The sequence below is a fragment of the Mirounga leonina genome, unplaced genomic scaffold (genome assembly GCF_011800145.1).
Source record: "Mirounga leonina isolate KUSES-001 unplaced genomic scaffold, KU_Mleo_1.0 Mir_454, whole genome shotgun sequence".
In the NCBI taxonomy this organism is placed as follows: domain Eukaryota; kingdom Metazoa; phylum Chordata; class Mammalia; order Carnivora; family Phocidae; genus Mirounga; species Mirounga leonina.
The window spans coordinates 5,721,413-5,747,738 of NW_023270763.1; the positions used below are offsets into that span (position 1 = coordinate 5,721,413).

The 26,326-nt window shown below is 53.5% G+C and overlaps 2 protein-coding genes across 10 annotated transcripts in view; one reads left to right on the top strand and one right to left on the bottom strand.

The window, feature by feature from the left end:
* Window positions 1–3,284: 3,284 nt before the first annotated feature.
* Window positions 3,285–19,051, bottom strand: TMEM130 (transmembrane protein 130). 3 transcript variants are annotated; one of them, XM_034988141.1, is made up of 8 exons: window positions 18,967–19,051; window positions 12,961–13,266; window positions 11,531–11,690; window positions 7,925–8,091; window positions 7,040–7,124; window positions 5,594–5,796; window positions 3,910–4,022; window positions 3,285–3,484 (listed from the first exon to the last, which is right to left on the bottom strand). In XM_034988141.1, exons 1-8 carry the CDS (start codon window positions 19,049–19,051, stop codon window positions 3,332–3,334), a joined length of 1,272 nt encoding a protein of 423 aa, XP_034844032.1. In that variant the 3' UTR covers window positions 3,285–3,331. The 3 variants fall into 3 exon arrangements, with proteins under 3 accessions (XP_034844032.1, XP_034844031.1, XP_034844033.1); XM_034988140.1 differs by having other exon boundaries at window positions 3,285–3,520; XM_034988142.1 differs by lacking the exon at window positions 12,961–13,266.
* A 4,096-nt stretch (window positions 19,052–23,147) lies between these two features.
* The window catches only part of TRRAP (transformation/transcription domain associated protein), a 112,932-nt gene continuing 109,753 nt past the window's right edge, over window positions 23,148–26,326 (top strand). For all 7 annotated transcript variants that reach the window (XM_034988374.1, XM_034988375.1, XM_034988380.1 and 4 more), the window contains exons 1-3: window positions 23,148–23,234; window positions 25,494–25,660; window positions 26,042–26,091. In XM_034988374.1, the coding sequence (XP_034844265.1) occupies window positions 25,561–25,660; window positions 26,042–26,091 (150 nt within the window). In that variant the 5' untranslated portion in view covers window positions 23,148–23,234; window positions 25,494–25,560. The remainder of the gene's footprint in view (window positions 23,235–25,493; window positions 25,661–26,041; window positions 26,092–26,326) is intronic.

Consider the following 26,326-nt stretch of genomic DNA (forward strand, 5'->3'; position numbering starts at 1 on the left):
CCCCCAGCACCTCATTAGGTGACCCTATTTGGAAATGGAGCCTTTTTTTTTTTTTTAAGATTTTATGTATTTATTAGAGAGAGAGAGAGAGAGAGAAAGCACAGGCAGGGGGAGCGGCAGGAAGAGGGAGAAGCAGGCTCCCCGCTGAGCAAAGAGCCCAATGCGGGGCTCGATCCCAGGACCCTGGGATCATGACCTGAGCCGAAGGCACTTAACCAACTGAGCCACCCAGGCGCCCCAGAAATGGGTCCTTTAAAGAGGTAATTGGGTTAAAATAAGGCTATTAGTGTGGGTCCTAATCCAATCTGTGTCCTTCGAAGAAATTAGGACACAGACACATGCACAGAGGACAGGGGGACAGAGGGGAACAGCCATCTACATGCAGAGGGCCCTCAGGAGACACCATACCTTGATCTCTGACTTCCAGCCTCCAGGACTATGAGAAAATAAATGTCTGTTGTTGAACCCACCTGGCCGTGGTGCTTCTTGTGGTGGCCACGCAGGCTAACCTGGGAGAATCCGTTCTGTGCCTCCCAGCTTCTGGTGGTGCCAACAACACTTGGTGCTCACATCATCCGGTGTCTGCCCCCCATTGCATGGCTGTCTTCCCTGTGTGTCTGTCTGCATCTCTCCTCTTTTTATAAGGACACAGGTCATTGGGTTTAGGGTACACCTTATCTCAGCAAGACCTCATCTTAATTTGATCACATCTGCAAAGACCCTATTTCCATATCAGGGCACATTCACGGGTCTGGGTGGACGTGAATTTGGGGGAGTCACTATTCAACTCAGTACAGGTGTGTTCATCTACATTTCCTTGGAAACCCACTTTAATCCCATCAGGCTCAAATGCTCAGAATCCTTCCAAAAAACAACCCACGCTGTCCAAGATGACAGAGTGGGGGACTCCACTAAGTCCTGGACCAGGCTTCTCAAGGGGAAAATGGCTCTTCTCAAGTCCAGGCAAAAATGCATCCAGTTGATTCTACCCTTGACCCCTGTGGTCATAGGAACCCACAGCCTCTCATTGGCAATATTTGGATCCCTCCTAGAAGGGCAGGCTGGTGAGAATACCTGCCCCGACCCCTCATCTATTAGGAACACATTAAAAAGACCTAAGGCAAGAACAGTTCCCCCACCCCCCACCCTGTCAACTTTCTCCAAGGTCTCATTTGATCCTCTAACCAGTTATCCGAGGCACAAGGGTCCCCTGCAACACTCAGGTGCCTTCTCGCCCCAAACGCTGACACACTGATCCCTGGCTGGGGGGGCGGGGCGGGGAGGTCAATGGACAGGTGGGTGTGGCAGCATCCGCCCCACATGCTGATGCTGAAGTCTGAGAAAGTGCCTCAAATGCCTTGGCTCCTGAAAAGTGGGGCTTCCCAGAGTGGTACAGCCAAGGTGGGGTTGGGGTCCATTCCCCACCACGCTTCAGCTTGAGGCTTAGGGCACACCGACTAGCTGGGTTGGGTGGTGAGGGTGGCAGGAGAGCAGAGGTAATTAAGAAAAGAGCCCAGATCTGTTATAGAAGAAAAGCTTAGGAAGGAAGCCGACTCAGAGGCATGTAACTCAAAGTGCGGTCCTTGGACCAGAACCATCAGCGGCATCTTGAATCTTGTTAGAAACCCAGATTCCCAGGCCCCACTCCCGACCTCCTGAATCAAAGTATGTGGCTTGGCAAGACCTCTGGTGATTCTCAGGCACATCCAAGTTCAAGTGAGACCAGAGGTGCTCACCCTTGATGGTGCACCAGGACTCCTGTGGGCCTTCAGGGACCCAGGTGGCTGCCCCCTCAGCAGGTGCAGATTCAGGTGTGGGTGGGGCCCCTGGATCTGCATTTCCAAGTTCCCTGAATGTAGCCTTCCTCCCAGCTCTGATCTAGTGTCTGCCCGGGGAGCCACAGAATTGGCTACATGTTGGAGTCACGGGGGGACACCTGGACCCACCTCCAAGAGACCCCCCCCCCCCCCCCCCCCCCCGCCGAGTCTGGTCTGTCTGCAATGCAACCTGAGTGGACGTTTAAGGAGCGCTGGTCCAAAAGACCGACTGGGACACGACACCCCAGACAGCAGCTCCATCCACACTTGCCAGAGGACACAGCGGGGATGCCCGTCCCCCCCACCCCGTGCACAGAAAAGAAAGAGACTCCGGCCCCCTGGCATCTGCTTGGCTATTTTTAGAGCACACAAGCTTTATTCAGCAGTAATGGCAGTATTTCATGAGAATGAGCTGCACGACAGCGGGAATGCTGTTGTCTGCACAAAGTCTGAGAGCAAAGATTACGGCAACAGAGCTTTGCCCCCACAGCCCTGCCCCCTCCCCCCCAAACAGGCCCCCTTGGCTCCTCACGCTCCTGCACGGCTGTGCAGGGGGGCCTCACTGTGGTCTCTCTCTGCACCTGGACTGCCCTCTCCACCAGCCCTGCCTCCCCCGGGCCACTGGGCTCCCCCCTGCCCCGAGGGCTCCCTCCAGACCTGCCTCCTTCTCCAGGCCATGCGGAGGGGCAAGAACACCATCCCCCACAGTGAACCCAATTCCCCACTGGCTCGTTCCTCCTTTTCCTCAGTGGAAGTTAACAGGGTCTCAGGACAAGAAGGCGCTCTTCATGAAGCCCTCTGCACCCACAAAGTGTTAGCCCTGCCCCCACCCTCCTCCCAGCAAGCAGGCAGGAAACAGGGTGTCCTTAGAATGGACCCCAGGAGCCACGGGGACTGGTGCATGAAGGGGAGGGCCAGGCCCAGGAGCTGCGGGGGGCCAAGTGGAGAAAGTCCCATGTCCTTTTAGCAACCAACGTAACTGATACAGAGGACGTTGTCGGAGACGCCTGTGGGACACGTGTGATGTGTGTATCTGCGTGTGTGTGTGCGTGCGCTTGTCTCTGTATGTGTGACCTTTTGTGATGTAGCCTTAACCATTGGTGACCTTCCTCCCGATTCTCTGACCTAGGCAGGGTCACCTGGGGGAGGGAAGCTCAGACCCCAGATGGACGGCAGAAGTGCCAATATGGGAAGAATGGGTGCGGGGCAGCCAGGCAGCCCTGGGAGGGAGGAGGGACCCCGCTGAGCTTCGGGGCCCTGCCTGGGGCTCTTCAAAGGCAAGGGGTGGGGTAGCGGGACTGAGAGGGGCTTGCAGCAGGGGCTGGACTGCACAGGTGGACAGATGGGGGGTTGTGGGGCTGAGGGGGGCTTGTGGTGCAGTTGGAAGTACGGATGGATGGCCGGCAGGGTGGGCAGTCCCGCACCCGCACGCCCCTCCTGCTCGGCGGTTGCACCGCGCTGTCTGGAGCGCCTGGCTGGCAGTCAGTTAATGCTGACATGGGATTGGGGGGCGCTCACACGGTGTACGTTTTGACGGATTTGTAGAGGGGCGGCAGCAACCCGCGGTTGTCGCGGACAACTTCCAGGTACTCCGAGGGAGTGTCCAGCAAGACGGGCCCACAGCACATGTGGTGACAGCACCGGGCCCCGGCGGGCGGCTCGGGGTTCTTGTCAGACATGGGGGAAAAGTCAAAATCAGCCACCTATGGTGAACGAAACCCCACGGGTCAATCACCCGCCTGCCAGACCCCCGTTAGGTGGCCTTACGAGCTCAGCTGCCTGGCGGCTCACGGTGCTGCCCCACGCCCTTGGCTTTTCTGCTCCCGGGCCCTTCCTCCTTCGGTTGCCCCCCCCCCCCCCCCCCCCCCCCCCCCCCCCCCCCCGCCCAGCACCGGGCACAGCTTCTCGTTAAGGGGTGAGCGCAGCAGGGAGTCAGATGGGAAGAGGCCAGCTCAACGTGGTCCGTCTATGAATGCGTCTCGGGCACATCGCCCCCAGCCCTAGGACCTCGCTCTGACATCCAGGCCCCCGCCAGGCCCCTCTTCTCCAGTCAGGGCCCCGTGATCCAGCCCCCACCCTCCTGAGCACCCACCTCTACCATGTCCTTCTGGTGAGCGGCATTCCGGAGGGTCATGTACATGATGAAGGCCAGCATCATGGTGATCAGCGTGGCACACGGGAAAGCAAAGACAGCCGGCTGGATGCCTGGGAGTGAGACACAGTGAAGTCACGGGTCTGGGGAATTGGTGGTGAAGGCCAGCTCTCAGACCGCGGTGGGGGACAGCTGAGTCAAACCCCACAAGGGCTATCATTTCCTTAGGTACCTGTATCCCAACGAGGCAACCCCAACAGGCCAATCTAGGAGTCTACAAACGCCAAGTAGGGCTGTGTTAGGGTTCTAAAATACGTCCCCATGTTACTTGATGGTCTCTTTCAAGAGGTGCAGCTAAATCCCCCACCCCGAGTGTGGGCTGGATTTAATGACTCGCCCTAATGAATAGCACAGGACAGGAGCCACGACCAGGCCATCAAAGAAATCACAGCTCCCTCCCCACTCTCTCTGGGGTGACTTGTGTTGGAGATGGGAAGCCATGTTGTGAGGACACGCCACAGCCTTGTGACCTGTCGTAGCTGTCTGCGCTCCACCAGCTCCAGGCTCCTGCGCCCCTGAGCCAGGAAGCTGTGTGGCGGAACAGGGAGAACCCAGGGTCTGCAGTTAGGCAGTCCTGGGTTCGAACCCGGCTCTGACCATGCTCCCTGATGCTGATGCTGACCCACAAGGCTGCTTCAGGGATGCCACGAGGGGAGGGGTGTGAATGTGCCAGGCGCACGGCAGGGGATCAGCAAGTGTGGGTCCCCCTCCCCCCTCCCCCACCCTGCCCCTGGTGTAGACACCACTGTGTGCCATGAGGTTCTGCTTCCCGGGAAGAGTCAGCACTGATTACCTGGAATGCTGTGTCCTCTGCAGGATTCAGGGGGTCCCGAGGCACTCAGTGCCCAGGAGAGGCTGGGGGAGGCAGGGGCCCTCATGGGGCCCACAAGGCCAGCCAGGGCCCATAGCACAGCATCTGCCCAGTGGCTCAGAAAGGGACTGGGGAGACCAGGGCAGCAGTGCACTTGTGGGTCCAACCCTGGGGACAAGTGCAGGGACCTGCCTGGGCACCTGAAAGACCATCCCTTAGGGTTCTCCTCTATGTAAGGAAGTGCTTTTCTGGGGTCGCAGGAGAGACCCCCCCCTAGAAAAGAAGGGTAGAACTTCACGCCATCATCAGCTAGCCAGCGGCCAGGCCTGACAGTGACTCAGGGAAGGACGTCCCGGGGGCGGTGGCCAGGGGTCCTGGCAGATGACAGGAACCCCACTTCACACTTTCTGAGCGGCGCCCACTCCCTGGGGGCTGGTTTTAGTGGTGACCTCGGTGCCAGGATCAGGGTGATGGCAGAGGAGGGCATTGTGATTGTGGGGGCCCAGCGGGAGAGTGCTCACGACGGGGACAGCGCGGCACTGGTGATACGTGGGAAGGACACCGGGACAGGGACAGTGGCAGTGAGTGAGAGCTCAAGCCATCTTGCTGCTGGGCGGCACGGGATCGATGGCCTAGGTCCAGACGGTGCCGGAGGGGCCGCGGGGAGTGTGCGTGGGGCTGGCGTTGCAGGGCGGTAGAACCGAGGGGTGCTAGGGCCGGCCGGGGGAGGTCTGGGCACACGGTCAACCGTGTTGGCTGGGCCAGCAGGTTTGGTGACGATTCTCGTGTTGGCGGAAGCGTGGGGTCACTTACTGGAGGGCCACACCTGGATCCTATGGTATTGGTGTGTCTTACTGATGACGTTCTCAGCCCGGATGCTGAAGCAGTAGTCCCCGGGATCCCTGAAGGTGTGGGTCAGGTTGTAGGCCGTGCTGGCCACCGACATGGGCTGGCATTCTCCCTCCTCCAGCGGCAGGCACTCGGGCTTGAGACGCCAGCACACGGTCAGAGGGGGGCTGCCGGGAAGTGGGGGTGGGTTTTCAGCCATGGCCCAGCAAGGAGTGTGAGCACAGACCAAGGCTAAGAAGGGCCAGACAGCCGTGAACCTAGCTCTCCTGGCCTCTGCTTCACCCCTTCCAGACCCAGGGAACACAGTGGTAAATAAGAGATGCCCCCCCTCCGACCCCAAGGGGGTGCCAGGCTAGTGAGGCAAACAGGGATAGGCACAGAGTGCTGGACGAGGCAGGACGAGTGCTCCGGTGACACACGGGGAGTGCTGTGGAGGCACAGGGGACAGGTGGGTGCATTCTTAATGAGGAAGTCAGGGAAGGCTTTTCGGAGGAGGTGGCATTTGAATAGGATCTGAAAGGATAAGTAGATGTTTGACAGGCTGGGAGGGGCGAGGGCGTTCCGGGTTACCCACCTGCCACAGCACAGGCTCAGAAGCTGGAAAGCACAGGTCCATCTCAGCAACGCGGAGCAGGCAACCCCAGGCCCCAGTGAAACACCCACTCCTGCCACCTCAGCCATCGGGTCTGCCAAGCCCACTCTTCAAGTGCTAAGCACCTGCCCCCAAAGCTTCAGAAACCTCCTCCAGCCCCATGGCTCGTCTTCGTCTTTTCTTGGCCGCTTTGCTTGCTCCCCATAGAGCCTTGCTTCCCTGTCGTGGCCCTGTGTTGAGGGGTGGGGCCGGTCCTCCCCACCCAAGTCCCTGCAAGGCTGAGCCTGGACCACCGACCTCTGCGGCCCCTGAAGGGCTGAGCCTGGACCACCGACCTCTGCGGCCCCTGAAGGGCTGAGCCTGGACCACAGACCTCTGCGGCCCCTGAAGGGCTGAGCCTGGACCACCGACCTCTGCGGCTCCATTCACCCTGGTGCAGAGAACATGCCCGGCTTCTCGGTCGCTTACTACATACTCAGCCTAATGTTCTTGCCAAGAGTTGGGCCGGTTCCTACCCAAGACGGTTTGCTTTCTGGGGGCTGTGCAGAGGGCTTTTCACCTGACTGGTTCCTCACCTGCCTTTGCCTTGATGCCCACACTGCAGACAGCTCCAAAAGGCCCATGCTCTCTCCCCTGGACCTCGAGTATGGAGCCGTGCCCACAACTCTCCCGTGGTTGCGGGGCAAGGTGGCAGAAGCTTCTACTGGCCCCCAAACTTGGGGCCCCGTGGGGGATGGAACTCTTAGGCTCAGGATCATCCATGGGAGAGTGTTGGCAGGGCAACGAGTCACCGACTATGCACCCTGGGGTTCACTCACCTCCCCAGGAAGTTCAAGGTCACTGTCATCTTTTGGAAGGTCTGAATTAGGGTGGGCCCCAAGACCTGGATGCCTCGAAGGGTCTCTGGAAGGCAGAGAGGGCCCCATTAGACCTGGTGGCTGAGGACAGCGGTCCCAGAGCTCCTAGGGCCCGGGGCTGTGTGACCACCACCCCGTCAGGCTCTCTCCCGAGGTGGGGGTCGCAGGTCCATCCAGGGCATGCCTGGGTCCCGCACCCCCCAACCCGACAGCAGCAGGAGCCGCTCCGAGTGAGGATGCTGGACGAAGCGGAAGCAGGCGGGGCTCTGGTAACCTGGACGGAGGGCTAGCTCCGGAGAACCCCCCTCCCCCACCACCTGTGCAACGTGGGGTAAGTGCCACCCCATCCGCACGCATTGCAGCACAACTCAGAAATCTGCCGCAGCTGCCCAAGCACCCACTCTGGCCAAAGGCAAGGGGAGGCGGGTTTGGGTGCTTCTTCTCTACAGGAGGCCAAGGCTGTCCTAGCCTCAACAGGCCAGTCCTCGACAGGACGCCAATGTGGCCCGAGAACAAAGAGCCACGTGGACCCACCAGCCGACAGCACAGTGTCTGGCCACAGGCTCGGGCTCTGGGAGCAGGCGGGTCTGGGTTCAAATCCAGCTCTGCCACTTGGTGGCCATGGCAGAGGTCACATGGCCCCCAGTGCCCTCTCAGAAGTGGGGATAATGACCCTCTGCTCAGAGGGCTGCCCAGGGGATGACAAGAGAGGATGTGCATCCAAGCTCAGCCCAGTGCCCAAATGGAGCCACTCTGATCTTCATGGGCTCCAACCTGGGAACGAGTTCTGCCCAGGGCTCCCCAAGGGGCCAAACATTCGACCTGCACCAACCCCCGGAGACCCACCCTGCAGCTTCAGCGAGGCAGAGAAGTCGCCTGTCTTCTGCATAATGCCCTTCCCAGCGTTCTGCGTTGCCTGTTCCCACTCGGCCACCACCTTGAGCTTCACGGTGAAGGTTCCAATGATGGAATAGTTGTAATAGACCATAGCATCTTCCGTCACCATCTGGGTGCTGTAAGGTGACAGGAGGGAGATGACAGAAGTGATTCATGTGGCCTCTTAGAGTCAAGGGTGTCCGTGGAGTGACAAGCTTGGCTACCAATGCCTTGTGAGCAAACTGGGCATCATCACAGCAGCCCCCTGAGCTGGCCGGGATGCAAGGTCAGCCATGCTTGGGTGAACTGGCTGCTGGTCATCTTTGTGCTTGTAAGTGACAGGTGGGAGAACTCCTAGCAATAAAGTGCCTGTCACCTGCCAGCAAGTGCTCTGCCCCCTTCCACCAGGAATCTAAAAGAGGCCCTGCATTAGAGACAAGGACAATCCTGGGAGGGAAAAAATATACACTTTGGAGTTAAGACATACTTGGCTTTGAATCTCAGTTCTAGATTTCCTATCTATATAGCTCTAAGTCTTACTTTTTTCATCTGTAAAACAGAATAATATCTCTATCATAGGTTATTAATATCATGCTTTTTCCAGCAATTACGTGAATTACTTCAAAAGGAAGTCTAATAACAGTAAAGAAAATCTTTGTTGATTTCTCAATGCTCTTTACATATGAAGTTTAACAAACCTTTGCCTATTAAATACCTTCCAAATATTTTCTAAACCCAGTTTAACATTTGTCTTTTGGTTTGATTTACTTCTTTTTTTTGGTTTACTTCTTTCATACCCAGATTTTAAATTTCATGAGCCAAATCTAGCATTTTTTTCCTTTACAGTTTCTGCCTCTGTTTCTCTATTCTTAGAAATGCTTTCCCCACTGCCAAATTATCCAATTGCAGGGGATCATCTACATTTCAATCTAGTCCTGGTTTGTTATGTTTAATTTTTCAATCTATCTAGAATCGCTTTTGTTAAGGATCAGATTGTTTTTCTTCTAAATAGTTAACCAGTTGCCTGAGTGCCATTTATTAAATAATCTATCTTTACTCACTGGCTAGAAATACCACTGTTACCATATACTAGGTGTGTGTAAGCTCAGGTTTGTGTCTGCCTTTTCTATTCTGTTCTGTTGTGCAGCCTTTTGTTGCTGCAAATTATTTGTGACTGCTTTTTAAGATTTTACTTTTAAGTAATCTCTACACCCAATATGGAGCTCGAACTCACAACCCTGAGATCAAGAGCTGCATGCTCTACCAACTGAGCCAGGCAGGTGCCCCTATTTGTAGCTTTGAAAATACATTTATGTATGCATTTCTAGTTCTTCTCCTCATCCCTGCTCATTGTCATTGTTTTTCTGATCTTTTTTCCTTCTGACAATATTGAGACATTCTCTCTTCATTTTTTAAGTCTTTTTAAGGTTCTAGGTACAATTTATGGTTTTATTCACATAAATCCTACCATTTGGGGCTAAGTTTATTCTCTCAGTTTTTATGGTTTATAACTATTGTAAAAGATTTTTTTCTATTACCATTATATGGAAAGGCTATGAATCTTTGTTTTGTAACCGGCCATATCACTGAAATCTCTTCTTAGTTCTAAGATTTTTCAGTTGAGTCTCTTGTGTTTCCCAGGTCGTCTATACGTGTGATGATTTTTGTCTTCCTCCTTTACAGTATTTATATTTCTTTTTCTTGTCTTATTTCATGGGCTAGTCAAAAATGTTCTATTTTGGTAAAAATAGTGAATAATGTATTTAATGTGAAAAGAAATGCCCCTAATTAGTATAGAGACTGTCCCCTGGTTTGAGACAGATGTTCCAGATGTTCTTTAGGTTATAAAACCACATGTATGTTTATAATGACATACATTTTTTTTTTTAAGATTTTTTTATTTATTTATTTGAGACAGAGAGAATGAGAGAGAGAGAGCACATGAGAGGGGGGAGGGCCAGAGGGAGAAGCAGACTCCCTGCCAAGCAGGGAGCCCGATGCGGGACTCGATCCAGGGACTCCAGGATCATGACCTGAGCCGAAGGCAGTCGCTTAACCAACTGAGCCACCCAGGCGCCCGACATACATTTTTATACATGTATATATGCATACATGCATTCATGCATATGTATATATGTGTATATTATGTGCAACTTAAACCCCAAATTTAGATGAACTGTAGAATCTTCATCACAATCCAAAATTATACTTAATGGAATATTTATTGGACTTGCATCAAGCTTACGGGATAACTGGAGGGAAATGGACATCTTTACAATATTAAGGTTCACCAGCCTAGACATGGTGTACAGAACACATTCTACTCAAATCTTTTTTTTTTTTTAAAGATTTTATTTACTTATTTGAGAGAGAGAGAATGAGAGGGAGCAAGCACATGAGAGGGGGGAGGGTCAGAGGGAGAAGCAGACTCCCCGCCGAGCAGGGAGCCCGATGTGGGACTCGATCCAGGGACTCCAGGATCATGACCTGAGCCGAAGGCAGTCGCTTAACCAACTGAGCCACCCAGGCGCCCTCTACTCAAATCTTTAATACCTCTTAGTTGGGGCACCTGGGTGGCTCAGTCTATTAAGTGTCTGCCTTCAGCTCAGGTCATGATCTCAGGGTCCTGAGATCAAGCCCCACATTGGGCTCTCTGCTCAGCAGAGAGTCTGCTTCTCCCTCTCACTCTCACTCTGGGGTCTCTCTCTCAAATAAATAATAAAATTTAAAAAAAAAATCTTTGATACCTCTTAGTAGCTCTAGTTTTCTTCACACAGGATTTTACCCATTTCCAGGTAAGTGTGTTCCTATGTTTATGTACTATTTTTGCTATAATTAGGAGTTCCCACTTTGTTTTCTAACTTATTACTATACATAAGAAAGCACGTTGAGCCTTTAAGTCCCATGGGGGTGAGGAGTGATGCAAGAGAAGGATTACTAAACTTTTGATGAACTTGGAAAGTTGGTCTGTGTTTCTCTGCAAGCCTGAGAAATGTCTTAAGGAATGCCAAAAAATGGACGGTGGAAACATATGGGATAGAGTAGGAAGGACCATCAGCCAGGGACTTGAAGGGACCTAAATGGAGTGAGGGGTCTTTGCAGAACACCACCCTCACAGGAGCTCGGGGTGTCTGTGGGCTGCCTGGGCTCAGTGCCTGACCCCCACTTCCTGACCTGCCTCCTCCAGCCTGGCTTGTTTGGAGAGGAGAAGTCAGGAGAAATGAGGCCAGAACACCTGAGTTCTACCACAGGAGTATACTTGCATGTGCCATCAGCCAGGTAGGTCCTTCCAGAGTCAAATGGAGAAAAATCCTACTTTGACCTTTATTAAAGGCACGTAAGGGGCACCAATGACCTCCTGTACAAGGCTGCAGGCACCTCAAAGGCAGGTCCCATGACTGGCTCACCACTGGTCCCCACGTACCCCACACTGGACACAGAGCAGGAGTGGCAGGAAGGTTTAGAGGGAGAGAGCGTGAGCAGGTGAGGGTGGGAAAGTACAGAGCACTCTGCGTGGGACGATGGGGCCACCAACCACAGGCCAAAGCTTTGGGGCATCAACGGGGAAAGACATACCCATCTCCGAAGTCCCAGTTGTAGAGAAATGAGGCCGTCTTGAAGAAGTTGCTCGGGTCGTGGAGGAGGAAGGAAACTTTAAGGACTGTCTTGGTGAGGTAAGAGCTGGGCCAGGGCAGGGAGGTGTTCTGGGTGACAACGAGGTTCCCCACGAGGAGCTCTGGGAGAGAGACCATAGGCGGGTGAGTCCCCCCGAGGGGGCGGGAAGGAGGAGCCAGGGAGTGACCTCACATGCCAGCTGGCAGGACAGCCTCTCCCCACCCCCGAACTTCTGGCTGTCAGAGCTGAGTGGTGGCAGGAGGGGACCTGCAGGTCCCCCACACCATTGCCCCTGCTGCATGGGACACTGGGACACTGGTGAAGACTCACGGCACATATCACACACACAGCCTCGCTCCTACGCCACTTTCACCAGGATCCCGAACTTTCTGGCACAAAAGATGCCCAGGACCAGGAGGAAATGCATAGGCTTTGAAAGAAATTCTCAGGAGAGATTTCAGATTATTAGATGAGCCTAGAAAAAAATTAGCAGTTCTACTGATCATAGCGCTACACGCAATGTGCTGGGCTGGGTAAGGACCACCGTTCCGTGTCTCCTTCTCTAAAAGAAAAAAAAAAAAAAAATTAGGAGCTGATTTTTTTTCACCCCAAAAACAAAGTAAGGTGTGCTCAGTAAAGCTCATTTGGAAAAATGCTGAAACATAGGATGAAAAGAAACCGCCTGTCATTCAAACACAGCTATTGTTGACGTTTTGAAGAATTACAAAGCATTTGTGTGTATGTATTTAATAGAAGCGGACATTACATATACATATGTATGCATATTAAACACAGTTGAGCAAATTGGTTATAGAAGTTTGTGTTTTGCTTTTTAAAACTTTATAAGCAGAAGTATTTCCCCGGGACAGTACAAACTCTTTGTGAGGGTCATCGTTATTCATCATACAAATTATATCCACATACTTAACCAGTCCTGTTACGGTTGCAAACGTAGCTTGTCTAATATTTTCTTCTGTTGTTATAAACACCACTGCAATGAACATATTTGTGCATAAAACATTACCCAAATGGAAATTTACTTCCTGAAGACAAATTCTTTAACAGATTGTAAACTCCAAGAGAGCAGGGACTTCCTGCAAGGAGAGAGGAGTGTTAGGGTGGGAGGCTGGAGGGACGAGAATGAACAGACCAGAGACTGAAATAGTGCATAACCACTGAAACATTATCGATCAGCTCCTCTCCAGAGGGTTGTGTTAATTTATACCCCCAGTAGCAACATGTGCTTTACGTGTCCATTCCAGCACAATGCTGACCAGCATCGGGTAGTAGCCATTTTCTGATCCTCTGTTTATACGATTACTAACCAGGCTGGATGGTTTTCTCTGCAGCAAGAGTCTGAAGGCCAATTAGCAAACAGAAAAGGTCCTTACCTGTGATGGGGAGGACAAGGAGGTTCCTCGCCACAGGCTGGCACGTCCAGCAGTCGGCAGCGGTGACCCAGACAGAGACTGGGAAGTCCCCGGGCATGGTCCCCACGGCACGGATGGTGGAGCTGAAAGCCTCATCAGTCTTCCCCGTGAGCAGCAGTGGGGTATGGATCCAGTGGAAGTGGTAGAGGCGGGTGCTGGTGGGCAGGACCAGGCTGCCATTGTCACTGGCCACCAGGCTGGCTGTGATGGTCACCTCTGCCCCCGTGGTGGCAGGGCCATCGGTGGTGAGGTGGAGTTCATACAGCCCTGGGAGCCCAGAGACAAAAGACTGTATTTCAGGAGAGGTGTGGTAAGGAACCCACTGTCACCCTCTGGGCTGGCTTCTATTATTCTATTTTATAAGTGGAGAAACTGAGGCCCCGGCAGCTCAAGTGACTAGCTGATTGTAAGCTGGGACTCGAACCCAGGCCCAACAGAGTCCAGAGATTTTCTTTTTAGGCCAGCCAAGCGGGGCCTTCCAGAGCACAGGCCTGACCTGGCCAGACTTATTTCTTAGCTATGAAAATGACTGCCAACGTATGTCATAGGAGGGACCACCTCGGCTGCTACCCCGAAAAGAAAAAAAATGTCCTCTATCACCTGTTCCTTTGGACTAGTCTTTCCATGTCAAACACAATTCTGATCTGAAACACAAAGCTGAGTCTGGAGCCTCTTAGAGGCCTAATGCCTAGACAGCGATGGAACAAGCCTCGGGCAAAGGTCCACTCTGATTCAAGCCAAATCTTCTTCTACACTGACCAATACAGCTGTCACTGGCCACGGCCACGGCCACGCATGGCTGTGTAAGTTTCAGTTAAAATGAAACAAAATTTAAAACTCACTTTCTTAGCCACAGTAGCTGCATTTTTTTTTTTTTAAGATTTTTTAAAGATTTATTTGAGAGCGAGAGCGCTGGAGAGAGCATGGGCGCAGGGGGGCATAGGGGCAAAGGGAGAGGGGGAAGCAGACTCCCCACAGAGCAGGGAGCCCGATGAGGGGCTCGATCCCAGGACCCCGAGATGATGACCTGAGCTGAAGGCAGGTGCTTAACAGACTGAGCTACCCAGGCTCCCTATGTAGCTGCATTTCAAGCACTCAATAGCAAAGATACAGAATATCTTCATTATCACAGGAGGTCCCACTGGACGGCACTGCTCACTGCTCTTAAATGACCTCTGTGATTCCTACTGGGGCCAACGCTGGAACTCTAGCTGGTCGACTCCTCAGGGAACTTGAACTGAAATATGGGGGATGCAGCTCTTACAGGTAACCTGGGAATCAGTCTTGGAGGATCCTAACAGAGAACAGGGCTTTGAGCGTATGGGATGGAGGCCGGGTCAGAGACCCTTTAAAATAACACTCCCCTCCCGACTGACTACTGCATGGAAGGTAAGACTAATTGTAACCTGAAAATAGAGAATTAAAACTTAAACAATTTTATTAAAATAAAAATAATCAGTAACAACCAGTGTTACCATATATGGGCATTTCCTACTTAAAAAAAAAAAACGTGCTTGTACTTTGGAATTCTATATTCTATTGTTGTTGTTTTCAATTCCATATCACAGGCATTTTCCTAAGTTATTATTCTTCAACTGCTTTACTATGTGCATAATATTTTATCATCTAAACAAAGTAAGATTTTTAAAATAAGGTTTCTTTCCATCATGAAAGTATATTAGAAATGTCCCATTACCCTACTTCCAAAAAACAGCTGCTGTCCTCATGTCTCTTTTTCATGCATAGCATTTTTTAATTTAGACATAATCACACTCTTCACACAATTTTGAATTATTTTATTTTCACATGACAACATGTTAAAAGCATGTCTGTGGTCACACTAATGTGATTTTCACTGTTGGTATGATAATCCCTCAAGCAGGTATATCTTTTTTTTTCTTTTTTTAAAGATTTTGTTTTTAAGCAATCTCTATACCCAACGTGGGCTCGAACTCACAACCCCGAGATCAGGAGTTGCATCCTCCACTGACTGAGCCAGCTGGGCACCCCTAATTTTTTTTTCAAGTAAACTCTACCCCCAACGTGGGGCTCAGACTCATGAGATCAAGAGTCGCACGCTCTACCAAGTGAGCCAGCCAGGCGCCCCAAGCAGGTATACCTTGATTCCCAGAACCCCTCACTCTTGCCGTGACGATTTTGTTATAATTTGTGTATTTCCTCTTCAGGTGAGATTTCTGAAGGGCTGCAGGTTAGAGAGTGTCCAGCCTGCAACAGCATATTACTTCACCAGAAGAGGTGACACAGAAGGAAGGCTGGAGGGGCCCCAAGCCCCTCTCTGCTCATTTCCCTCACTCCCACCCACCTGCTCCCCTGGTTTCGAGTGTCTCCTAAATGCTGGCAGAACCAAGTAATCTAGACCTACTTTCTGGGCTCCAGATCTGCACTGAGCAAAATAGGAGCTGCTAACCACCTGTAATTACGTTTAAATGAATCAGAGTTAATTAAATTGAACCAACACTAGAAATTCAGTTCAGGTGAGCTAGCCACATTTCAAGTGCTTCATAGCCAGATGTGGTCAGTAGCTACTCTTCAGGGCAGGTATAGAATATTTCCTTCATCATCCAATGTTCTGCTGGATAGTGCTGCTGGTCTAGGGGTCTCCCTTCCCCACACCTACCATTTTCAGCCATCGCTCTCTGTTGGGGCCGGAGGGAGCAGCTGTCCCAGGAATCAATCAATCCCTCGTCCTTTGCCTCCACTCCTCCCATCTGAGCGAGTTTGCTTGCTCTCCATCACTACTAGCATTGCTAAAGGCTAGCATTCAGCTGTTACTACTTCGTCCTTGGCCCTGGCCCTCGGCCTGCGGTCCTCCCCTCTCTCAGCACCATCCACCCCTCTGCCCCCACCAACAAGGAGCTTCCTCCACAGCTAATGTGTTCACGGACCAGCCTCAGTGTGGAGTCCGAATTCACATCCGCGCTGGGGCTGGCCACTTTAACTCTTGCAGCTTTCTCGACATGTTCTGTCCTTCCTAACCTCAGGGCCTTTGCACATGCTGTCCCCCCCCTGCCTTTCTCTACCTACTCGTCTGTGGATATAACCTCTTCCAGGAAACCTTCCCTGAACTCCTTGCCCCCTCAGTGCTCTCCAAACAGCCTGAGCACACAGTGGTCCCAACCCCACGTCAACATGAAGCTTTCTTTGTCTCCTTTGCTGCACCGCAAGCTCCTTGAGGGCAGGGGTCATTGTCGTCTCCCCATGTGCCCAACAAAGTGCTTGGCACATAGTAGGTGTTCAATACTGCTGCTGCCCAAGGCTCCTGGAGAGAAGGGTGTGGCAGAGGGACCAGCCCACCTAGCACTGCCCACCCAGGTGATACTGACTGAGCGCCTTCCTTGTGCCCCACGCCACAAGTGCTGGGGGGAACCCAGAAGTGTAGGACATGCCTCCTGCCCTCAGGGAGCTCGCCGGAGACCTGCGGGACTCAGCAAACCTGGGACAGGAGCAAGTGTGTCCTCAACTGTGTCCCATTCGCCTTGTGTGGCAGTTGCCTGTCCTCGCTGGGGACTCCTGCTCTACCCTCTCCCTTCGTCCATGTCACACACTCCCTGTTCGGAATCCCCTTCCCCAGAGCCATTATTTTGGAGTGTGAAGTCATTTGGACTGGCACTGACAAAGGGACCTGCAGTGTCTTAATCCCAAAGAGAGAATTCCAGATCCTATGGCAGAAATTTCTGCAAGAAAATACAGTGTGTATTTTACATTGAGGGACATGAGTCCCCTGAGGTCCCCATGTAACTACCTGGAGTCACCAAGCAAATCTGTACCCACCCCCCCCTCCCCTGGGCTGAGTTCTATTCTCCCTCCCTTTGGCTGTGAGGCAGCATTTGGCCAGGAAAGAGAGGCCATCCCCTCCCTTCTTCCTCTTGCTCCCTCCCGTCCCCCCAGGCGAGGAGCGTGGGCCAGAGCGAGGCTAGCAGGTGGCAGGGACATTCGGCTGCATGCTAATGGCCATCCAGCATCTGCATCGAGACTGGAGACAGGCGCATGTCAGCACTACGCAGATCCGTTGCCAGGGGAATGGACTGGCTGGGAGGAGGGGTGGGGTGGCATGGGGGTGGGGGGGAGGGGCTGTGGCTACAGCTAAGCTACATTGCTGCAGACGCTGGCCCAGCTCCTGGGCGCCCCCACACCTGTCCAGACACAGAGAAGCTCCGAGGGCACTTTTCCTCAAGCTTTTTTTTTTTTCCCCCAAGCAGATGTTTCACAGCCCCTGGGTAATGTTGCTCCTCTCTTCCTTAGGGCTCTCAGAAGTGTCCAGGGCATCCAAGCTAAAATGGACCGGGAAGGCTTTGCCACGTGTAGCTAAAGGAACCGAGCCCAGATCCTGTTGCCCTACCCATCCAAACCTCTCCTTCCAGGTTTGGGAGCCCAGGGGACATGGCCCTGGAGTACAGAGCAGCAGCTAAGGGAGGGCCTTAGGGGGCTCAACGGGGGCACTGAGTGACCCAGAGCTGAAAGGGTCAAAGCAAAAGGCAAAATGGCAACTGCCACGAAGCCTAGCCCATGCAAGCAACACTCACTCACTAGCAGGCCCCGTGGAGCACATCTTCCCTGACAACACAGCATGTGGGGCCCTGAACATTCTAGAAAATGGCTGAATCGGGTCTTTCACACTGCACCTGTGGATAGCCCCAAACACCTCCCAAGGTACCTCCGGAGTCTGAACAACGTAACCTGGAATTAATGAATGGTCCAGTACTTGGACTCTGACCTTCACTTCTAGTGTGGGAAGCATCAGGTGCACGCTGACCCAGACCCCAGGAAGAATGGAAAGGGCTTCCAAGTCTCTGTTTTTTCCCTGTGTGAGAAGGAGAAGGTATGCTCCCCAACCTCATTCCCAGCTTATCTTGATCATATCTTGAATAGGCCAGGCTGGGAACCAGACATGACTTCCAAAGAATTAATGTACTTTTTTTTTTTCTTTTTTGCAATTTAGGCCACGGTGATCATTTCCAGACACATGTAAACCCAATAGACAAGAGGCCCCCATCTCTACATGACATTTCCAGGAGGGAAGCAGGGAATCCTGACCAAGCATAATTCCCACAAAATTCTCCTAATCCATCCCTAAGATGCAGGTTTTTATTTTACCTTTTGGATTCTTTCACAATTTGGCATTAGATCTCTTTCTCTCGCTACCATTCTTGGGGGGGGGGGGGTAGGGGCGTAATGAAAAATGTTGACTAACACACGCACACCACCAGAGCTGCCCACGTCCCACCTGTCCCCCAACTCTCCAATCCGGGTCCTTTTGTTGTCGCCAGAATGAGGCAGAAAGGTTGGTGCTGGCCTTCCGGCGGTGGGGAACGGAGGGGAAGTAGGGAGCATAGGAGCACGGCCCGGTGGGGCAGGGGGCGGGGAGGCGGCACCCAGCAGCACCCGTCAGCTAGGGGTCCATTTTGGAAAGACGAAATGGCAGACTGGCCTCTTGGGCTCTAAAATCTCAACCTCCCCGAAGCCAACACCAGCAGGGTGGAAGACCTCTCCGGATAAGACAACATTTAAAGGCAAAGACGCTGCTCCGCGGGCAACCTGTCCGCGTTCCCTGGGGGGCTGGGGCGTGATGAGAGATCCCGCACATTCTCCGTCTCCCCGCATCGTCCTGCCCGCCCCACCCCCCAGCGGCTGCGAGGACCCCAGGCATCCGCATGGGTGCCCCAGCCACCGCGCGCAGTTCCCAGGGCAGGGCCGATCTGGGGGTGGCAGCAGGAGCCGAGGAGCGCGGGGAGGCCCCTCGAGTGCCGGGCCGACTTCTGGGGAGAAGGATGCGGGAGAGAAGAGGGGGATTCGAGGCGCCGGCTGGCCACGCTCCCCTCGGCCGCGCGCTGCGGAGGCTGCCCGGGAGGCGGGAGGTGCGCGCAGGGCGCACGGCTGGACCGCCCCGAGGCCCCGGGCGCGCCGCGGCCGGAGGGGGGCGGCCGGCCGGCCCGCGCAGCGCCTTACCTGCGGCCGCCCTAGCCGGGGCCAAGGGCAGGAGGCAGGCGAGCCAGAGGACGCGGCTGAGGCGCGGCCCGAGGGCCGGGGCCATGGCTGCGCCCCGAGCGGCAGGAGCGCCGAGGGGACGCGGCTGACTCGGCGGCTGCGGCCGCTCCTCGGGGCGCGCGGCGCGGGCTATGCGGGGAGGTGCGGGAGCGGCGCTCGCTCGTCCTCGCCTCGCGACGCTGTGTCGCTGCGCGCCGCCGCCGCCGCCCACAGCCTGCCGCGCCGACCCCGGCCCACGTCAGCCGCGCCGCGCCCCCTCCCCTCGCCGCACCCCTCCTTTCCCCTCGAACCCCCGCCTCCCGGAGTCCGCGCTCCTGCGGTCGGCGCCGCCTCCCGCGCCCCCTCCCCTCCCCGCTTCTCCCCTCCCTTTACCCCTCTTCTCCCCATGATCCTCCCCTGCTGTCCCCTCCCCGGGTCTGCGCTCCTCCTGTCTGCGCCGCCTCCCCGCGTCCGCGCCCGCCCGCTCTGACTCAGCGTCCCCAGAGGCGCGCGCCCCGCTGCAAAGCCGCGCGCAGGCCCCTTTGGGTTCTTCTCCTGTTGCCATTTCCCGTCTTGACGCACACGATTTGGAGATGCGGCTCCTCATTCACGTGGAGCGCCCGCTGTGTGCCAGGCGCCGGGCAGAGGGACGGCAAACACCCCACATCCCTCCTGAGGGAGGGGCTCAAGCACCTACGCTGAGACTCACGTCATTCCTCAGTTTACCCTCTCGGGTCCCTGCCTTAAAACTGCTCACGCTCACAGTTGGACCCCTGGTGCCATCACTGTCACTGAGGGCTTTGTGAGACTCAGACAACCGCAATGAGGGGTAACCAGGCCCCTCTTGGCCTAGGCAGGCGCTTCCACCCAACGTAATAGAGTGGAGCATGTCTTTCCTTCTAGAAGGTGGCTGTTCCTGTCTGGTCTTCAAGACTGGAAGCTGGCGGCCTGGATCCTTGTCCCATCTCTGCCTTTGCTTAACTCTGTACTTTGGACAAGGGATCCCACCTACAGGGAGGGAAGTTGGATGAACCCCCTCAGGCCTGGTGGGCACGGATGGACCATGACTTGAATCCCATATGGGAGTGAAGACAACTACAGGTATGGCTTCTGTCTCTGGGACAGTGGTGGCCTCCACTGAGGATGGGCTCACTGGCCACCCTGCCATCTCACCCTAATGGAGGGAGAACAGATTTGAGTGAGCCCCCCTAGGAAAGTCGAAAGTGCTAGACAGGTGTCACGGCCCCCTCCTCCCCCCAGTAGCATCAATCACCATCGTGGGGACAATACCAGGCCTAGGAAGCCGGAGACTTTGGATTCTCCCTGAGAGTTATGTGACCTTGGGAAAGTCACTTTCCTTTTCTTTAAAATGGAAATAGTTCCTGCCCTATGAGACTGTAGCAAGGACAAAATGAGTTAATACATAGAACAGTGCTTTGGACATTGCATTCTATCAGTATTGGCTGTCATCATTGGAATTGCTTACAGACCTGGGAGAGTTTTGCTTGTCCATCAGGAATTGAGGAGAAAATTGTGGTTGGAAAAAAAAAAAAAGTACTTTAAGGTTATAAGCCGAGTTTCAAATATTTAATTAACATTATTCAAAGGTCTGGTTATTAGTGGCTTTTAAAACAAACTAAATGCAGGGGCACCGGCTAGCTCAGTGGGTGTAGCATGTGACTCGACCTCAGGGCTGTTAAGTTTGAGCCCCATGCTCCTGTAGAGATTACTTAAAAGTAAAATCTAAAAAAAATTATTTTAGGGGCACCTGGGTGGCTTAGTTGGTTAAGCATCTGCCTTCAGCTCAGGTCATGATCTCAGAGACCTGCGCTGGGCTCCCTGCTCAGTGGGGTGTCTGCTTCTCCCTCTGCCCCTCCCCCCAGCTCATGCGCGCACGCTTTCTCTCTCTCAAATAAATAAAATCTTTATTTTTTTCTTTAAGATTTTATTTATTTGACAGAGAGAGACACAGCAAGAGAGGGAACACAAGTGGGGGGGGGGGTGTGAAAGGGAGAAGTATGCTTCCGGCAGAGCACGGAGCCCGATGCAGGGCTCCATCCCAGGACCCTGGGATCATGACCTGAGCCGAAGGCAGACACTTAACGACTATGCCACTCAGGCACCCCTCAAATAAATAAAATCTTTAAAAATTTTTTAAAAATTGAGCTAAATTCAGAAAACAAAATAATAAGATTTTGGTTTTTTAGGTGTCACTTGATTGCATTGAATAATAATTTTACAGTAGTCACAGATAGTCTTATCTATGTCACAGAAGCCACTGCAAAGGCCACCCTGAAACTGATGTTCAGATTACGAGGTTATTGGGGGGAAAATACAGTGTTTTGAATATTTCCCCTGGTGAAATTATTACAGTATTACAGTATTATGAGATAGTGAATGGGGGTGGTGGTGGAAGGAACAGTGGTTTTCTTACATTGGGCTTTAAGAAAGTTGTCTCTGAGGAGGTGACATTTGAGATCATCAAGGTGACAAGGAGTCAGTTGTGTGCCTCTGAGGAAAGAACATTCCAGAGGTCCTAGGTGGGCATGAGGTACAGCAAGGCCACTCCAGCTAGAACATGAAGAGTGAGGTTGGGAGGTACATAGGGCCAGGAAATGAGGCTGAGCTGAAGTCTTCCGAGGGTTTTAAGCAGAGGAGGGGCGTGATCTAATTTACCTGATAGGGATGGAGTTGACACTGTCTCTGACCTCTAGTTCAGGAGGTGGACAAGAAAACAGGCAAAAATCGTAATAGTGTGTTAGGTACTTTGTTAGGAGAAGCTAGGGCCATGAGAAGTGCAGGGAATTAGCCAATATTAGAGCTAGACTTAACTATAAGACTTTAGGCTGTGCAATTAATTTGAAACTTATCAAAGGATTTATCTATCTCCTGCTTTCTTTTCCACCCCCTTCCCACCAAACAATATGAAACAATAACTGTCTTCACACTGATTTCAGCCCTCAGATTTATTAAACCTTCCCCAACTTTGGACCTATTAGTTTGGGGGGGGGGGGTTAGGAGTAGAGAGGATTTTGCTTGCAAGAAATTTTTCCATGGGGGAAAAGGTATTCTGACCCATTTTATTTCTCCCAGGGCAGAAATAAGTGACACTAAATACATTCATATAAATTCCCAGCAGTTCAACAGAGGGTTGTTCTTGAGTGGCAACATTTTTAAACAAGAAGCATGCTTCTGAATAAGGCCCCTTTCTTCCGAGATACGTTGCAGGTATTGCAAGCTGCATTTATTACAAAGTGTGAAATGTATCTGTCTGGGAAGGGAACACAAAGACTATGGTAACTTAGTGATGATGGGGGAGGGGGGTGAGATATTGTCATGAAAGGGGAGGAGGTGGAGCCAGGTCCTGGAGGTGGGGGAGAGAGGTCATCACTTTATTGTTCTGTCCATCTAACATGGTAACCAGGAGCCGCTCACTCTTCAACCACTCTTCTAGATGGAGTCGTAGGTGAGGTCCAACAGTACTTTTCCCTTCTAAGTCGTCTTGATCCTGCCCATACCATCTCACTTGGGCATCAGGGCTTTCTGCCCCACTCCCCCTCCTTCTCATCACTGCCCCACCAGGTAGGAGCTGACACAGATCGTCTGTGGTCCAGCCTCTGGGTGATGTAGCTGCGGGGCAAATGATCAGGCCCACCACCTCCAAGCAGAACACCGGGGCTTTCCTTTGCTTACAGGGTCTCATTGTCTGTCTCCGCCTTCGCCTTCCCAAGGCCCCTGCTTACCTCCTCCCCTTTCGAATGGTTAAGAATGACCCCAGGAAGGGAGGAGGGAGGAAACCCCGCCCGGCCTGCCACGTTCAGTTCAGGGATGGAGTCTTCCCTGGCCCGACCGCCGCCTGCTAAGGGAGCCCCTCGGGTGCCCACCCCCCTGCAGCAGCCCCCGCTGTCCCTCCCCTCCCCTTCCCGGGCCTGCCTCCCGCGCGCATATTTAGGGCAGAAGGGGCCCAAAGACTCCCGGCACCTGCGGGCCTCACCAACCTTGAGGGCGGCCCCGCCCACCAGGCGGAGGTTTAAAGGCCAGGCGGACTCCGCCGGGCGCAACGCCCCTCCCCGCTCCCGCCGCCCGCCCAGGCCGCACCCACTTGGGGGCGGTGCGCCCGGACCTATTTCTCCCGCGGCGGGCGCGGCCGCTTTAAGCGGGGGCGGGACTGCACGGCGGCGGCGGTGCCTGCGAGAGCTGCGCTGGGGGCCGCGGGCTGGGTCTGCGGGAGGCCGGCCGCCGAGATCAGGGTAAGCGCGGGCAGGCGCGGGAGGGCGGCGGAACGGCCCCGGGAGGTGCGCGCGGAGGCCCGGACCGCTGCGGCGGGGCCCCGGCGTGGGGAGGCCTCTGCGGCGCGGCGGCTCCGCTCAGCGACAGAGGTAGGCTCTGTGTGCCCGGTCCCCAGGCCCTCCCCTCCCGGCCCCCATGCGTGTCCAGCCCGGCAGGCTGGAGCCGGCGGCCGCCCTGTAGCCTCCGGCTGCTTGGCCGCGCTGGAGCGCTCTGGGAGGCGGAGGGCTAGCGGCGCGAGAATTGGCCCTCGGCGCTCGCCGTACCACGGCCTGGAGGGCGGACGCTGGGTGTCCGGAGACGGCGACAAAAGGAGGGAAGCGGAGAGCCGTTTGAGACCGCGGAGAGAGAGTGTGGGGTTGGGGCCCGGTTCCCCCAGAAGCGCCCCCGGGCCAGCCTGGCACCTCCCGGCCTCCGCGCAGGCCCCTGGCTCGCCCGGCCCGGCGCGGAGAGCGAAGGTAGCGGCGAAGACAGCGCCCCCTCTGGCCCGGCGGCGCCGCCTCAGGCTCGGCCCGGCGCGGCGGGGCGGGGCGGCGGGGCCGTTTGTCGGTGCGCGGGCGCGGCGCCGGCTCCGGTCTTCCCACCTGGGCGGGGACGCGGGGGCCCGGCGGAGGCCAGGCCCAGGCCCTCGGCCCCCGGTGTCTTCGAGTCACTGTCGCACGGACAGGCGCGATGGGCCGTTTTCCCTCCTCAGCCCCCCCCCCCCGGCCCGGCAGGACGCGGGGCCTGGCCTCTTGGGGCCCCGGGGACTGGAAGAGTGGACGACTTCGGTGAAAGAGGGGGTTCAAGCTTTTAAGGAGTTTGGGCACGACCACAAGTTTCGTAGGCACGGAGAGGCCATGACCCTGATTCTTGGGTCCCCAGGGATGGGGATGGGGGGCATCGGTGTTTGGAGGAGGGCGTGTGACCTGAAAGAGGAAGCAGTAAGGTCATCCAGCGGGGCCGACAGAGTCCCCCTCTTCAGTCTCAGGGAGTTTTCCCGCTCTGAGCCGGAGGAGTGCGACAGAGCAGCAGTCGGCGGCTTCTCTGCATCGGAGAAGTGCTTTGGTGTCGAAGAGAGTGGCCCGAAGAAGAGGCTTTGTGGAGTCGGGGGTCCCCATCGCTTGGGGCAGCAAGCAGTGTGAGCTGCTAGGAAGGGCTTCCGGTAGGGAGGGCTTTTGAAAGGCCTGCAGAGAGAAGGAGAAAATTAAGTCATGAAGCTGCCTCTTGATGCAGAGTGGAATTAAGCGGTTCTATATACAAGGAAGATGGGTAAAAGCAAATTCATCAGGTTCTCAAGAAACTTTTGGGAGTGCTCTTAAAACAGAAACCGGGTCTCCCTCTGTGTAGGTGTCAGCCTGGAGAGATCATTCTTCGCGTGGTCATCAACAACCTGAAGCATTCATTCATTCATTCATTCAAGCAGGTTTTCTAAGTGCCTACTTTGGGCTAGCTGCAAGCAAAACTTAGGGCTTCCTGCGCCCCTCACTGAACCGCAGTCTCCGGGTAGTGCTTGGAGGCCCACCTTTGGCACCTGGTGATCTTCGTGCACACTGAAGTTTGAGAACCAGTCACCTAGGGTAGAGGTTGCCCAATCCAGTCAGCTGCCTGTTTTTTGTTGTTTTAAGATTTTTAAGTAATCTCTACACCCAACGTGGGGCTGGAACTTAGAACCCCGAGACCAAGAGTCGCATCTGTGGATTGAGCCTGCTGGGTGCCCCTCAGCTGCCTGTTTTTATACAGCCCATGAACTAAGAATTTTTACGTTTTTAAGTGGTTGAGAAAAAGTTGAAAGAAGAGTAATGTTTCGTGACAATTGAGAATTACATGAAATTCAAATTTCAGTGTCCATAAATACAGTTCTATGGATCACAGCCATGTTCTTTCATTTATGTGTGGTCCGTGGCTGTTTTCTGGCTGTAACAGAGCTGAGTGGTTGTGATAGAGACCACAAAGGCTGAAATATTTACTGTCTGGCTTATATAGAGAATTTGCCCACCCCTGGCCTAGGGAAAAAAGGATATACAGTAAGGAGGGGTGGGGAGTCTGTTTATAAAAATGATGTTTAGAAATTAATAGGAAAAATGGATGCAAGTAAATTTTACTTTCAAAAAAGCAGAGGGAATAGTATTGTGGGTTAATTAAAAAGTATTTAGCTTAATACATCATTTAGGTAAGGTTATCAGAGAGACAGTGAGCCTGTGCCTTCAATAAGTTGGCTCACCATACGCTTCTTCTCATAGGCTGGGTGAACTCATGGACCTGATACTTTTCTCTTGAGAAACAAACGAACTCAACAACAACAAAAAAATGGCATTTGTTGCAACACAGGGGGCCACGGTGGTTGACCAAACCACTCTGATGAAAAAATACCTTCAGTTTGTGGCAGCTCTCACGGATGTAAATACACGTGAGTTGATCCTTCTTGTTGTTAAGAAATGCATTATCGTGACTCATTCATCTCAGTTCAAATGACGTGCACATTGAGATGAACAGCAATATTAACTCTTACCCTAATTTTCCCATTCTCTGCCTTGTGGAGAAGCAAAGTGATGAGCATTACTAGCTGGAGCCCCAAAGAGGCACATGTGTGTGTGTGTGTGTGTGTGTGTATCCTCGTCTGGGAGTGTGAGTGTGTGTGACTTGTTATAGGGAACTAGTTATGTGCCTTCTGTTGGACCATGACAGTCAAACTGATAAGATCTGATTGCTTCTCTTACTAAATTCAATAATTTTATGAAGATCCTTAACATAATTTCAATTACCTGATGACTTGTCTTGTCATTTACAGCTGATGAAACGAAGTTAAAAATGATGCAAGAAGTTAGTGAAAATTTTGAGGTATGAGCTTAATACATTTTTTTTGTTATGAGGTAAATAATCACGCGTACTTTCCAATCGCTTCTCTGTCAGTCTTACTAGTGAGTCAAAAATCGTTCTGTTAATGTGATTTATTGTATTTCAGAACTGAAATTTGTTGTGTGCAGTGTTGTCCAACTTCTTCACACTAGTGACCGTGAACTTCAAGTGACGTTGAGGGATGTTGCTTTGGTTTTGGTGGTTCAGCTTTTTTCCA

Coding starts and splice junctions, on each gene's coding strand:
- TMEM130 (XM_034988140.1), bottom strand. CDS start 19,051: ATGGCCCCGGCCCTCGGGCCGCGCCTCAGCCGCGTCCTCTGGCTCGCC. Junction 13,267..18,966: donor CCCGGCTAGGGCGGCCGCAG/GTAAGGCGCTGC, acceptor CTGGGCTCCCAG/GGCTGTATGAACTCCACCTC. Junction 11,691..12,960: donor CCTTGTCCTCCCCATCACAG/GTAAGGACCTTT, acceptor TCTCTCTCCCAG/AGCTCCTCGTGGGGAACCTC.